This window comes from Zootermopsis nevadensis, unplaced genomic scaffold, assembly GCF_977971745.1.
Source record: "Zootermopsis nevadensis isolate Lab colony 2312 unplaced genomic scaffold, Znev_1.0 Znev_ptg000029l, whole genome shotgun sequence".
Classification (NCBI taxonomy): Eukaryota; Metazoa; Arthropoda; class Insecta; order Blattodea; family Termopsidae; genus Zootermopsis; species Zootermopsis nevadensis.
In genome coordinates, this window is record NW_028259161.1 from 7,272,154 (window position 1) to 7,288,113 (window position 15,960).

Here is a 15,960-nt window from a genome sequence, read left to right on the forward strand (position 1 = left end):
ATTATATTTTCGGTTAACTGTAAAAATTTCGTGGAACAGAACAAACTTCTACGAGAAGAATATTCATGTAAACAGTCGGCTTACTCCAGCGGAATATTTCAAATAGAGGAAGTTAAATATTATACGACATTTTAATACTTGTAGTAATGATTTCACCACTTTATAATCAGCACGTATCAGTCACATTTATAATCGGCTAAGTTAACTTACTCCATTATGTTAAAATTCATTCTAAAATAATGTTCCCCAACCGGGCATACTGGTGTTCAGCCACACATCATTATAAACACAAAAGTTTGTTCATTACGCCAATAAGAATGGGATATGTTTTGAAGACAGACGTTTAAGTTTGTATAGAATGAGTCCCGAAAAAAAAACTTTAATTTAATAACACATCTTTATTGAATGTTACTCTTATTTTCACTTATGATACGGTACATTTGTGGCACTTTACATAAAAAATGCATCTGAATACTTTTTTTTAATCTTAAAATTGTTTACGGAACGATTAAATTTAACTGCATGTAATCATTTGTGATTTAATCCAGTACAGACGTTGAACAGTCAATGTAGCACTTCACATAAAAACTCTCATTCATTCAAAAGTTTTATTTTAACTGTCCTGTGAAATGAACAAATATATAAACACTGGTAGCCAATAAGTTCGTCATTTTCAAACTCCATGGCACTTTTACGTCGCACCCACTATATCTGTCTTGATATAATGCTCATCTTATAAAACCATCATCTGCTGTAATTACTGAAGATGTATCAGGGTAAAGAGGGGAAAAGTGTAATACCCAAATCTGTGTGTATTCACAACTAGTACAATAGCAGGCTGCAGAACACTTATTTTGAGAATGCGTATATTTGGATATATTGTTGTCCTTTCACACAGTAAGTACAGTATAAAATCTGCACACACGGAAATAATTCTCCTTGGATGTTGCAGAAATAATTAAACTATCTGTGATTAGGCCTATTACTCTGTTCCTAATCTTACCATACAAAATATTGCAAGCCATTTGGCTTTCGCATAAACAGATTTTATATATTTTATTTCATTATGTCTCTTTTAATTTCATTTTACTATAATCAACTGGTTAAATATATTTACAATGGGAAATTCTCAAGTCACATGTAACAATAATATGGAAATTAAAAATTAAGACAAAATACTATGTTAATAATTCCTGTTCACAGAGATGCAATGGGACTTGCTACGAAAGAGAACGAAGTTTCTTCTCACGTCCGTGGAATAAATTCCTGTGGTTTCTGAGGGACTAAATGTAGACAATGACGCTTTAAACAGTAGAGCGGAAAATGATTATTTCTTTTTTTTTTTTTCGTAACCATAACTTAGTAACCATGTGGCCGAAATTTAATTAACAACTTATATATTTATTCATCATAAAAACTAGCCACTATTATAATAATATTTATATTTTTAAAAATAGGTTACTTACGTCTTGAAATGAGTACGAACCTAAATACGCAGAAGATATTGATATTTTCTTTAAATATACAGCATATTTATTTCCACAAACAGCCACATTTAACATCAATGTGAACGAGGACAAGCCTTGAAATTTCCAACTTACTGAGGCAAAAATCATACTAAATATTCTGCTGCTCATTCTTTAAAAAGTTCAGAGATTAAGTACACATGTAACAGGGGAAAAATATAGCAAAAATTCGCTCAAGAATTAACTCCCTTCATGGACGGGATTAAGTGTTTTTCACTAAAAACTTTTTATATTGTTCTGTCAATGATTTTTACCTACATCTTTAACTTTCTTATTACGTAGAAGTTCACCTTTAATTTTATTTAAACTTTCTTGGAAGATTGGAAGAAATGGACTGCTGTTCGAAGTACCATGGTGAACGAATAGTTTTGTATATTATCATCACGCGAAGTGGTGGTAGAAATCGATGCGTACTTTACTACGTACAAGATTCCACACACGAAGTTCGTGCGGCATTTGTTAAAATCTCAATCGTTCATCCCACACAAATATACACATCAAAAGATAGCCGAAGAATGAAAGAAACATAGAAATGAAACACCACAATATTAACAAAACTTATTACTTCCCTCTCGCATTATTAGCAAACACTGATTATAAAATGAAGTACGAATTATAAATTTCTGAAATAAATGTCTGTTTGGCTATAATATGTGCGTTGTGTCTTGTTATCGAAGCAATAATATTGTAGGCCTATTTCTTAAAATAATTAATTAATTATTGATTTATAACTTACATATATTATGCTTTCCTTCTCTCACGTAAAAGTATGTAGCGTTGTTTACATTGATTTTTCATCAACTTCTTAATTAATTATTTCTAAATTAAAGCAGGTTCATAAAAGTAAGCACAATAAATATTTCACATACCTTGCGTTATATATAAACCAACATTCTTTCTTCACTTGTCAAAGTTCTTGGAAGTTTTAGTTTTGCGTTATATAATAATTTATTATGAACACGGGTCGAAGTGCAAATGCAACACTGTAAATACTTGTAGTATTCAATAAAATCTTAAATTTCAATCAAAGTTATTATTTAAATGTGAAGGTCTTTATGTTAAATATTTGTCAATTCGGCCTGGACTAATAGTATTTAAAACATACGTAAGAAATAAGCACGCAATTTCAATTGATTATTCTACTTAAGAAAACGTTCTCATAGCTGTATTTTTTAAGTTGATTTTGTGAAGGCTGTCAAGTTAAGAAGATTACACAAGAACTAAAGATAGATATGAGAGACGAAAACAAAATTTGTGAAATAATATTTCAGATAAAAGTCTTTATTACCGAAATATTTTTGGTATTTTTAATTTACGTATATGCTTCCATATTTTAACGCATGGCGTGAATTACTTGAGGTAGAATAATGTATTCTCCATGGAGATACAGAACTAGCGCTGATTTCACTTTATTCCAAGAATTTCTTGAGGATAATACTGTACATATAGCAGTGGTTTCGTATCAAGATTAAATACTTACGGAACATGTCAGCAGCTGTGTGTGGGACGGTGGACAAGCGTGTTATTATGAAATAATCTTGCTTGAATTCGGCAAATTACCAGACGATCTGCTTAAAAACCTGCAGTCTAAAGAAACAGTGTTGCAGGCTTTAATTATTATTCAGAAGAGTAAGTTTGAAGTATTATGAAATGCTTATAGAGCAGAACAATTTAAACAAGGATGAAAAGAAAATATCCTCAAGACAAAACATTCAACTGGAATCACTGATACTGGTATTAACACTAGAATGAAAAATATATAAAGAACACATTTATTAACAATCAAACAAAGCAAATAATATTTTAACGTGTTAAAATAGAATACATATAATTATTGAATTTTGTTATAACACGAAATTGCGACATACTATAACTAACGCCTCCAATGACCCAACACTCCTTTCCAAGAAGACGTTCTGATTCCTTTGAATAGTAACACCATAAGCGCATAAAATTTCACCAAGAGATTTTAAAATATTGTTTGCTAAAAAATATTCTCAATTTAAAGTACCGTTTAAAATGTCGATCTTTACTTATTATTAAGCTAATTATATTCTTAGTTTATAATTAATACTTTAAAAATGTTTATATATATTAAATTAGAGGATTATACATTTAAACGCTTATTTAATCATATTTTTATATAGGATATAAAGTTAGACGGATTAAGAATAATTTACTTCATCTAGGTAACTGCGCCCTAGTAGAATCAGTAAATTACTATAATCGGTATTTTCTTTCAGCCGTCACACACTGCTGGGAAATCGGGCGAAAATATAAAACTCAGATGACAAGAACCTTTTTACATATTTTCAATATCGTATTTGTGACCTGTTTTCAGTTCAGACCGATGTTGTGATTGAAAAAAAAAAGTCCTGCCGTAATGACGTACTAATAGCTTCTGGTACTACAAATTGTACAATGTTACTTTTGCCCGTGTTCATATTGAATTTACAAAGCAATTTAAACAAATTTCGAAGAAAATGCAATACCAAACACTACATTAAATTTTCTACCAGTCCGTGTTGCTATAGATTTAGTATTCTCCTGTTGCTATAGTAACCAGGCTATACACAACTTTCTTGTTGATTAGCCATGAGCGGGGTTCTGACAGTCACTATCTCGCGATGTAGCAGAGCTGGGTGCGCTAGAGGAGCGCAAGAGACAGGAGACACCAGGGGTGACAGTGCAGTGAGCTGTGGAGTGTCGCATCCCTGTGGAAAGGGCGGTGGCGGCTGATGGCGCCGCGAATGGTCAATCTGAGCATATATGGTTGGCTCCTCTCTGCTCTTCACGACGCCTGACGGGCGCCCGCCGCCACCCAGAACTACCCCAGTGCCAACTTTACAATTGCCACCAACAAGTTTTGGATCCTGGAGACTCGTGGGCCTTGTTAGGCACAGTTCTGCATAAGTGACTTCCTCCAACGTCTACGAATAATGGAAAAGAAAAACAGACAGACTGTGACACAAAACAACTCTTTTAAGAGATAAGCATTCAGTTGTGAGGTATCTAAAGCAGTGGTATTCAACCTGGGGTACGCGAAGACATCATAGGAGGTACGTGAAATTAAAAAAAAATATATTATTTTAAGATAAACACTGAATAATCAGTAATGTAATTTATTTAATTTATTTTAGAAGTAGATTATATACTATGTATTACTTCAATTATACACCAACAACTTTGGGGGTACAAAGTTGAAAATAAATTATATCTGGGGGTACGCGAACAAAAAAGGTTGAATACCACTGATCTAAAGTATGAAAATAAATGTCAACATATTAATAAAACAGCAGCCTCATATTTGCATTTCGTTTGCCTGTTTATAAATATATTCCTTAAAACATTAGTAACAACTGTTAAGGTCCGAACTTCAAAAACTTATCAGAGCTTCTTATAAATTTTATGATGTTAACTGGGGCTGTCGTCAGTAACTTTGAATCCTAGCGTCAGTTTTAATCTCCATCTGTAGTAACAATGTTCTTTATCCCAGCCGGGACATCGTGAGAAGCAGCAGTCAGATTCTAGACAGAAGTGTAACTTGTTTCGTCTTTGCTATTTTGGCTTAAGTTAGACTCGCAACTGGCACGAAGTGTCACACTTGGATGCCACAACAACCCGACGTTACATCCACTGGCATTTCAAACAGAAAGCAAGATTTTAATAAACCTAACGTTAAAAGTCTCCGGATTCTTAGGGCATAGTTCTCGTGGAGTCAGTGACAATGCAGATTCACCGAGGTCTTATTAGCTCCTTTGTGTACTAAAAAGAACTTTATTTAGATATAAATTTCCATTCATACATAAACACAAATCATTTTTCCTTTCATCATAAAGTCATTCACTAAGTAACTCTATATTTTAACCTGAACATCAATATATGGCACAGAATGACAAGATGATTAATGAATAACAAATTATAAGAATATTTATGGAAGCAGTAACTATTCACAGTCTCAGAATTACCTAAGGCACTGAAGAGAATTACAAAAATAAAAACCTCGGTCAGGGTACCTGGTCTCCAGGCCGAGATTCGAATCATGATATTCCCGAAAGCGTACCTTATGGCCACGATATTCGGTTCCAGACGTTCGCCTTTTATATTGGACATTAATTATTCGTTCACTCTTTTTCACTGCTTTGTCCCTTTGTGTCTTCATACTTCTGTTGAGTCACACATTTGACTTATCGATTTCGTTAACTGTTATCCTACATACGAATCGGTAGTCTTCCTTGTGATTCGCACACATTCGACTTGATATAGTTTTAAGAATACTGAGGATACAGGCAGGAGAAATAAGTACATTTTTACTGTTTGCATTAAACTTACCGAATGACCCGGTGGAGGGCATCTGTCCCGGTTATTCTTGAAGTTTTCGAAAAGGTCTCCGTTCCTGGAAACATTGTTTCGTTTGGGATGTTCATCGTAAGAGGGCAGCTCAGGCGGCGTCTGGTTATTTATGCCTGGCGTCTGTGTCTCAGACACCAACTGGTAGTCTGAGTCTGAAAGTAAGACGGACAGAACGGAAACTAGAACAAATGGTCTGACAGCAAATATGAATGCAGCAGGCTGGAGTTTTTCTTAAAATATTCGGAGCATCTCCATTACATTCTGTATAAATGTTTTCGTTATATTATACAAAGAGCTTGCAAAGAGCTTTTGGCCTATTTAGCGGCCGTGAAGATGGAACCTGAAAGCAGTTAGAAGTACATACAGCAAAACATGACACAATACATGGTGTGCAAAGAAAAATTCATTTAACATTTAAAATCCTATTGCCACAACAGTGTCAGAAGCGAAGTAACTGTGAACAGAACACAATCACGGGGTGTTGAATTCCATACTTATTGCTCCATTACAGTTAACATTTCCATTCCTTTTATAATATTTATTTAATTACTTCTTATGCTAAGTGTTATAGATTGTAATAATATGTGAAGCCAGAGGGTAGCGGTAATTTGTCCCTGAGCTTTACGCCCACATATGTACAGTTTTGCAGATTTCCGGGAAAGGTCAGAATTACATCGTAAATGCAGTTCTGATCTGTTACTTTTGTTCCACAATACATTAACTTCAAAACGTTTCCGGAGGATTTGAAGCTGTATTATTGTTTTAGATAATTACGTATTTTACCTTTTACAATCAAGGTATAAATAAATATTTAATTAACGTGTGTGTGTTTTAAGGGACGTATTCGATCCTTGCGCCTATTCACTCTGAGTGCGCTTTTCCTAATTTACATTAATTACTTTACAATTTCATATTCTTACTGCTCTGCCTGATTTTAAAATACAGACCTCTGTCGGGATGAACACCCTTACGAGAAACAAGATTATTCCATATCTTCAGAGCTTACAGCATGCACAGTTCATTAGCATGCATTTGAACCAATTTGCTGATAAGCTTTCTTAAGTTGAATATTAATTAAGAACCACGTCCCCTTTGTACAATTTCTGATGCCCATTTCTATTTGGTGATTTGGTGTACTGGGCCAGTTGAAGAGAACTGTGTAGCCTAGGCCTTACTGCTGGGTGTTTGCTGTGTTGAAACAATGTATTACAGTCTGTTGGGAAATCATTCCATTGTTTCGTGCCCTATCTTTGCTTACTCTGACGCCCTCTCCACCATGGTGGAGCAGGTAATGGGGTGTACGTGACCCGAGGGAGGCCTGTCAGAGAGAAGCCAAACCCCGCCCCCATATCTCTCTCTCTAGAAACCCCTTTTCCACCCCAAAACCTTTTCACATTTGAACTGTCCAGTTCACCTTTACAATAATGTTACAACTCCATTAGGTTAATACTCACGTTTCTTGATCTCTGAATTGCACTTTTTATATCACGTTTATGGTTTAATCTTTAAGAAGTAACATGGACGTAGATGGAATTGGAAAACAAAAGGAAAGCTAACTAAGAAACTCCAGTCCATAATCTGAATTTACGTGACGCTAACGAGACTAGAGTAATTACTGATAAGTGTCTCATGTGAACATAATCTAAAGCTGCAACAGAACTCAAAGCTAATATAAACAGTTCGAAATAAAATTATAAATGATCAGAAATGTAGTTTTAATAAGAAACCGAACTGTGCAATTATTGTTGTACTTAATAATGTAAAGTAGTGATAAATAATACTAATAATTCAATTCAATTAATTTATTTAAGTGCTTGACAACAGCCAATAACAGTCAAATACTGAAAAACAATATAGGATGAAATATAATACAATAATAACAATAATAATCATAACAATAACAGAAATGGATATTAATTAAACGGTCTTTGAGAATGAGGAAGAATTCATCCGGCTTAGAACAGACAGGGACCAATAATTGGTTATTGTGAACACGGTAACGAACCTTTGAATTATATATATAAGGTGGAAAACTGTTTGAGTAGCTGAGCAGAAGAAGAGGGTACATTGTCGACCTGTACGCCTTAATTACGTAACACTATTGCACTATATGATGTCAAGATTTCACGGCGGCGTTCATTAATAAAGTCTTCTCGGGCTATCAGACATGTTAGTTGGTGATCAATCGCCGACGTTTCGAGGACCATCTCTGTCCTCATTTTCAATGCTGTTGACTGTGTGGCTCGTGCTACGAGATGGTCCTCGAAACGTCGGCGACTGATCACCAACTAACACGGCAGATAGCCCCAGAAGACTTTACTATTGCACTAGCTTCACCATTCTTTAAAAATTTAAAAGAAAAAACAAGTCTTTCGGAAGAAAAATGTAACAAACAAGCAGAATTTTAACAATCTTTACGTTAGAATAGTATTTTGACATGGTATATGAACGCTTGGTTTCCGTAATAAATCCCTTTTCAGTGATCACTGCCATCGTTGTGTGACGTCTGACAGCCAGAATCCCACGGAGGCCAACAGCAACTAACCAGTCGCTTCTGACTGTGTCACGTATAAAGTACGTGCACACGTACCTCGGAGGCTATCGCAGTGTGTAGGAGGAGACGCTTCCACGACACACTAAGCTTGGACTAAATGGGAACCTGCCATTATCGCAAGAGAATCATTTCCCGATAATATAATTTCGCTCCTTACTCTGCCTTACGAAATTTATCCTCAAAGGGACATCCCAAGCGCAATAGGACAAGACATAAACCCGAAAGCCGACAGAATATTTTAATATAAATAATATAAAGTAAATAAAGATAGGTATATATATTTATTATTATTAGTGTTCTGTCTGGCGACAGGATCCTTCCATCCTTTTCTCGGACTGGGACCTGTTCATATACGTTCTTGGCAGATGATCCAGAAGTGGTTTGCCATTGCCTTCTTCTGTGTGTGAGTGGAGTAATTGTTGGGATGCCACGGAGAAACCGGGGAAGAAGCCCCCGGAGGAAAACTCCGTGTTGCCTAGACCACGGCCTTGCCCAACACAAGTTATAAATTCGGGCACCGCCGGGAATCGAGCCCGAGACCCCAGGATTACAAGGCCAGCGTTCTAACCGCTAGACCAATGAATATAAAGGCCTATGGGCATGAATACAATGGCATGAACTGTATTTAAAGAAGGCGGTCTCAAATGAATAAAATGCACAGATTCTTCCTTTGTATACGTGTATTAACGATTTATTCCACTCCGAATGGAGAAAATCTCTCTCTCTCACTTTTAGAGTGGCTGAATGCATTATTTTTTTATATTTCCAGGGCTCTTTCGTTGACACATGTCCGACTCTTTCCAGTTCCAAGCCTGTTTACACCTCGCGGGAAGAAAACCTTTCACCTACTTCCGCAAATAAAATATTTAGACTATGACGATGAAAAATGTCTCACTTTTAACAAACAAACAAACATTCTCCGGTAATAGGTCTCTATAAGACAATACTGAACTAGTATGAACTCAGAACCGCAGCCAATATCCCGGAAAAAACCTCCCAATCCTCTTCATGGCCTTGTAAATGGTTTCGGCAAGAAATTAAATTTAATATAAGACTCAAAATAATGTACTTTTAATCTGACATTCCACACAATATGAACGTAAAACCAACGACATCCAAATGACCGTCCAATGTTTAGTGATTAAATATGCTATACATTATTAACACGTAGTCAACAATTTTAAGAATAATATTCGTAGATAAAAGAAATTAAGTTCAGGACAGCAATTAATGATCACTGTGATGGTTTCGCTGAAAATTCTTGGTAATGTCTTCCAAACTTTTAACCCCTGTAACACAACAGCAGCAGTCACATAGCCACAATAGATTCCCATAAAATCCGATGTAATAACGTCCTATATTATTTTGTCTCCGTCTGCCGGTCCACCTATGAGGTTTCGCATTTAATTATAGACCTATATGAATGTGTTGTCTCTACCTTCCGGGTGGATCTCCATATTTTACATCTGCGTGTTAACCTCACAGAAGTCTAATCGACTAATTCAAATTAATTATATGCCCCCATAACAAAGTTCCGAAAAATGTATCTCAGTCTTTCTCGAGTACAAAATGTATCGGCTATATGAATATTTCACAATTCAATGACAGAATAAAATGCCTTCAAAGCAGGCAAATAAATATATCATATTATAAATTTTATTTCCTGAGATGTCATTTAATAGAAAAGGCTTTGGTTCTCACAAAGCTGAATTAAATCTGGAAAATATAGGGCCTACCTTATTTATATGGTAGTTTACAATTTGTATTCATGGAAACCATAAATATCTTGTTTTAAGTGTCATCAAAAATTGTTGAAAAAGTACTCTAGCTGACACCACCAAACACCAAATGTCTTAAGGATAGAATCAGTCGTTACTTTTCAGCAAGAAATCTCGTTCGTAGCATAGAAAGGGATAAAATAAACACTATGTTAACAATAATACTAATGCCAGTTTATTTACAGTGTAAAGAGTTGAGTGTTAACAAGTATTGTAACTGGAAATCGAATTTTAAACGCTGTTGGACTATTCCTAAATATATGCAACTTACAACAAATTCTACATTTTCTTTAGAATTAAAACAGTGCGTATATTTGCTTTACAGTTATTTTACTAAAATGGATACACGGGGGACTGTTTTTTGTTTCATATTCCATTACATCATTTAATCTCGCAGGTCTGACTTCCCCCCTTCGTCTCCTCGAAATTTATCCTCGTAACATTTTACAATTCACATGAAGCCATATCCGCCAAGCAATTATCAACACACACTATACAGTCATATGTTTTTGATTATGTAGGCCTATCACAACCTTGTTCAATACTAGTCTTTTGTTTATTTCTTCAAATTTATTTTGTCCTGTTCGTGATTCTAATCCCCAAATCTCAAATAGCAATTCTAGATACCACGCTTTAAATAGCGATTTGAAAGTAAGCTTCAGTTTCTCTGAGAATATTACCATATTTACTTGCTTTAACACAAATATGTTTCGAATTGCAATAACATACCGACGCAGGAATCTTGTGGTCCGGTCATTTTACCCTAACAGTGACTATACAAGCAATGCTTTTAAACACGGTAAATGTGAAAGAGAAATGTATGCGTAGGTTGGAGAGAGGTAGGGGCGGTCCGTTTTACTATATAAAATAGCCGCTGAGAGCAATGATAGCCAGTGGATAGCACACAAAGAGCGGGAAATGGAGATAGACTAGCGGCAAACAGATGCGATGTGGAAAGCACCCAGATAAAGGGTTGAATCAGTGCGAACACTCCGTCAGGATTGTTTATTACGAAACGTAATTGTATCTTGATTTATTTAACGACACTTATTAAAAGTATTGGTACCCATGGCAGCATTTATTTGGGCACTCTCAATTGTCTACATAAATTTTGTACAAGGTTTCGGAGACGGCTCTGTCTCGGTATTTAGATAAGGGGAAAACGAAACGCACCTTCCTTGGCATTCTGATAAGGGCAGGAATTACGTATATAACGGGGCCCCATAATCTAATGATTCTCGAAAAGTTTGTGAAAATGTTTGATTCATAGTAAAAAAAAATTTACGCCTTATATGGAGTCAAAAATCATTGCTGTATTTAAAAAAATGTGCCTTTGGCACATATCCTGAGTCAAATGAACCCAGTTCACTTTCTCACAAATTACGTGTTCGAGATCGATGTTAATATTATTTCCACGTCTGGGAGCACCAGATTCCAGATTCCAAATGATCTCTTCCGTCTAGGTTATTTGTACAAATACTTAAATAAATGAACGGCTAACGCTACCATATATAAAGCATTCGTTCTGACCTCAGTACCCAGCAAACATTTGAGTTGTTTTTTTAATTGCAATTATTTATACAATACCGAACTATGCCCCCTTTGATGTATTGTTTAATTAACGGAAGAAAATATATTGAGATTTGGTTTAATTAAATAAAACCACCTGACCTGTTTTAGAATAGAGGTTTCCGGTTGAATTTATTTACGCAATAGTAGATTACGGGATTCAGTACTTTATATTTATTATACACATACACAAAATATGAAGTACGTTAAAATTTGTAAAGGTAGAGAACGCAAAACAAAAATATCATACATGATGAACATTCACATTTAAATAATATGAAAATATCGATAGACACACACATGAGAAATTCCCATTTGTTTTATAGCCATTAACATTTACTATTTATTTTTGTGTGTACATCAACAATAAAAATATATTATAAAAGTTTGTTAATTTAAAATATGTTTACAGAACTCCCTACATCAATAAAAATTTAGTTGCAAATTTCGCCCAGAAAGATATGGGCATACCACACGAAATTCAAACAACACACCTACGAAATAACAACCTGTATTTACAGTCTTGCACACAAACGAATGACTGTGCTTCCGAGATAAACTTTCTGGGCATCGTTCTTCAAAATGTTAATTTACGAATTCAACCATTCTATTACGATGTTTTTGAGAGAAAGCGCACTACATAAATTCTTACATTGTGACATCATAACTTACAGTGGAATAATAACATTACAGGCAGCACTGCCAACGTAATCACAACGTTAGTTGCAAATTCCAGCCATCTGTATTAAGATCTGGAGAAATTGAGGACTCCTTAAATATCGAAGAGGAACAGAACATGACAGTACAGGCTGCTCACTAATAAACTGCATTTAGTTTCTTTTAGAATGGAGGTAAAGCCGTTAAAATCATTTAAAACACTAACGCCTTCATAAATATGCATTCAAGAAATCGATTATTTGGAAATCTGTGCGATAATGTACGAGGTGCGATCGGAAGGTTTCCAGACTGCGCGTATAAAACCCCGTACACTTATCTCAGGTATTAAATTCATCCATCACCCTCGAAGTAGTTCCCCTGGGAGTGAACACAACGATCCCAGCGCCGTTGCCAAGCCTGGAAGCATCCCTGGAAATCTTTCTTTGTCAGCCTGTCAAGCACCATCTGCGATTCTGCCTGAATCTCTTCTATCGTCTCAAATCTCCTTCCCTTTAGCTGAATTTTCATCTTTGGGAAGAGGAAGAAGTCACACGGAGCTTAGAAAGGAAGTTGGGGTCGGTTCTTATACGCGCAGTCTTAAAACTTTCCGATCGCACCTCGTACATAGAATCATACTTAAGTAAACGCTGGACTGCATCTTTACTTTCTTGGCAACGAATCACAGATTGCAATTTGAAACGTAAGTTCGTAAGAATGATTACGACATTAGATTTATTCACCAAATTTGGTTGAATTAATTCTTACGTAAAGTTCCGAAAACCAGTTGCCACAATTACGACTGATCTGCAAACTGAATATATAGACAGAGAGACAGACTGGCAACAAATTATTCTTCTCTCTTTCGGCCTAAATCAACGCCCACAAGAGGTTTTAAACAAAATTCAGTATCATTTAATAATTCACATAACACTGTCGTGAATTAAATGAGAATATTATAATACCATTTTAAATTAAATATGATATTTCCTCGATTTTATGATCCACTTTTCACATTTTAAATTTTTTGAAATCGGGGCACGTCTCAAACCTGTTGGCGTCTAAGAATCCACACAGCGTATTTCTTCCTGAAAACCTATTACAAAGTCAAGGTTGCGTCTTACAATTGATGGCGTCTTAAAATAGAGTAAATAAGGTTTTTAAGATATAAGAAAGGGCAGTAATAATGACTGGAAACCAGCATGCATGATTACTTGAAAATCTACTGAAATCAGTCCACGGTATGTCCCCTTGAAAAGTAGACGGTGCATTAATTATGAATGCTAGTGTCTTTGCTTATCACAGATTTACAATTAAACCGGAAGTTAAAAGTCTCCGTTATAAATAAGCTGGCACACTAAGTGTTAAGTAGATTTTGTTGTTCATTGCTGACAATCGTGGGCGAAAGAAAACTCTCTTCAGAATAATTAAGTTAGAAGTTGGACAAGAGGATGCTTTTGAAATGACTGCTGAGTGACTCATTCTTATATAAGTGGGGGGAAATGTCTCTGAAACAAAAAATTAGGGCAGAATTTGGGCGACGCTGAAATATCACAAGCAAATTAAAAAAAAAACTGCTTTGTATTTACGACTGAGTAATTAATTTGACGGATATCTTTTAGAATTAAAGCTAGGTTGTAGTTTCTGTGAGATTCGTATAATTGTTATTTTCAGAAAGATTTAAATTATATGAAGTGAGTCACTTATTAGTTATTCTTTCGTCGGAAATCAAGGCACTGAAAGATATCGAGAGAAAGGTTTTCTTGCCTTTGTTTCCCATGCAATCCACTCGCCTTTCGTAATATTACACAAAATAATTTGTAACGAGGACAAATTAAATGCAAAATCCTAATGTTAAGTCTGAAAATTAAAAGGGGAGAGACTGTTTGGAAGTTTTATGAATGGATGGAAAGATATTATTAAAATAAACGTTAATATTATAGGGTAAGATAGATCGGATTGGATTCGTGTGACTCAGAATATGGACAACTCGTGGGCTGTTTTGAACACAGCAATGAACATTCGGATTCCGTAAAAGTTGATAAACTCAATTACTTGAGCGACGATTAGGTTCTCAAGGAGGGCTCTGTTCCGTGGATTTAGATTGCAACGCTAACACCACCAGCTAACGACGACCGAAATCAGAGCTGTTCTGTCGCTGACTCTTCAGTATCAATCAGATTTAATCACAGTGATTCTTGTGGGCTGTGTACTACGACTTTCGTCCGCCAAGCACCACCATTTTCCACAAGCTCCATGCTATCTAGCATAGATACTAGGGCGTAAGATACCTCAGAGCAGCTAGCAAGATACTATCTTACGCTATGAAATATGAACCCAGTGCAAAGAGTTATAACACGATGCAGTGAAGATAAGCTTTGGTTTTTGGTCCGCAGGCTATGTGTTAGTTAACTGGAGTTTTAATCCTTTGAAGCACAAATTTCATCAAAATAATATTTCATTTTAATGCATGTCCCACCTCCGAGAAAAAAATACAATGCATCATTACAATGCTGTTTATACTGAGAATTACGTAAATACACGAGTACACTCTATGGAAAAAATGTGGTGTTACTGAATGTTAAAGCATGCAGTACATTGAGTTACCACTGTTTCGTAATACGTTATAATGAAAAGGTAACTATATGTACCACCTGCTTTAACAATTGCAACCTGTGGATTTAGTACGATCAAATAACAAACACGTATTATGTCCTTAAACAGCATTAACCACTGATATTTGGAATGGGATCGCTTTGTGTTTTCTTCACGGTACGGACTGAGTTTCTAAATAATACTCAGATGAGTTTCTGTTTCAAAAGTTAAAACACGGGCAGCGGAATTTTTCCTTTATATTAAATTTTGAGATGATAATTTGAACCCATTCAGCAGTCCACTGTAAACAATTTTTACCCAAAACTTTTTTGGTTATGTCATATACACACACGACTTCACTCTTACTCTGCTCTTATCGGAAGGACGAGCGGAGATTGCCTGGGAACCTTCTAACAACAAGATGCTCTTTCTACATTTCCCGCCTCGAGAAACGAAGTGTCTCTCACTTCTCCCCACCATGCTGATGCTTCTGATCTTCTGCTGTTCTTCGTAACTCTCTCTTTCGGCTTCAGTACGTTAAGGATTTAAAAGCGTCATCCCTAGGTACTGCCCCGCGTTCCGCCGCCCTGGTTGATCCGATCCACGCAGCTTCTTAAGTCGGCAATGACTAAATCATCATTACGCTACAATCTGCGCTCACGTCAATATAAGGAGAAAGAAGAAATGGCTCCCTGCTGTGATGTGGGCTGCGTCTCCGTGAACGCCAGGGGACGCTGAGAGTGATCTATCACTTCGACATGCGATACGCAACGCTACCACACCCTCTCACCCCACCATCTCACTGTCCATCCCCACAGGGCATCCTGCTATTATTACCCTACCCATTACCTCTAATAGATTGCAATATCCCTTTTCGTTCCTGCAGTTTTATGGCACGTACATGTATATAAGAAAAAAAATGGCTCACATC

General features: G+C 35.9%; 1 protein-coding gene across 1 annotated transcript in view; it reads right to left on the minus strand.

Annotated features, from left to right (window-relative positions):
- Window positions 1-378: 378 nt before the first annotated feature.
- The window catches only part of LOC110840858 (nephrin), a 582,698-nt gene continuing 567,116 nt past the window's right edge, over window positions 379-15,960 (minus strand). The window contains exons 14-15 of the mRNA XM_087357892.1: window positions 5,859-6,031; window positions 379-4,456 (exon numbers count right to left, since the gene is read on the minus strand). Coding sequence (XP_087214018.1) covers window positions 4,094-4,456; window positions 5,859-6,031 — 536 coding nt within the window. The 3' untranslated portion in view covers window positions 379-4,093. The remainder of the gene's footprint in view (window positions 4,457-5,858; window positions 6,032-15,960) is intronic.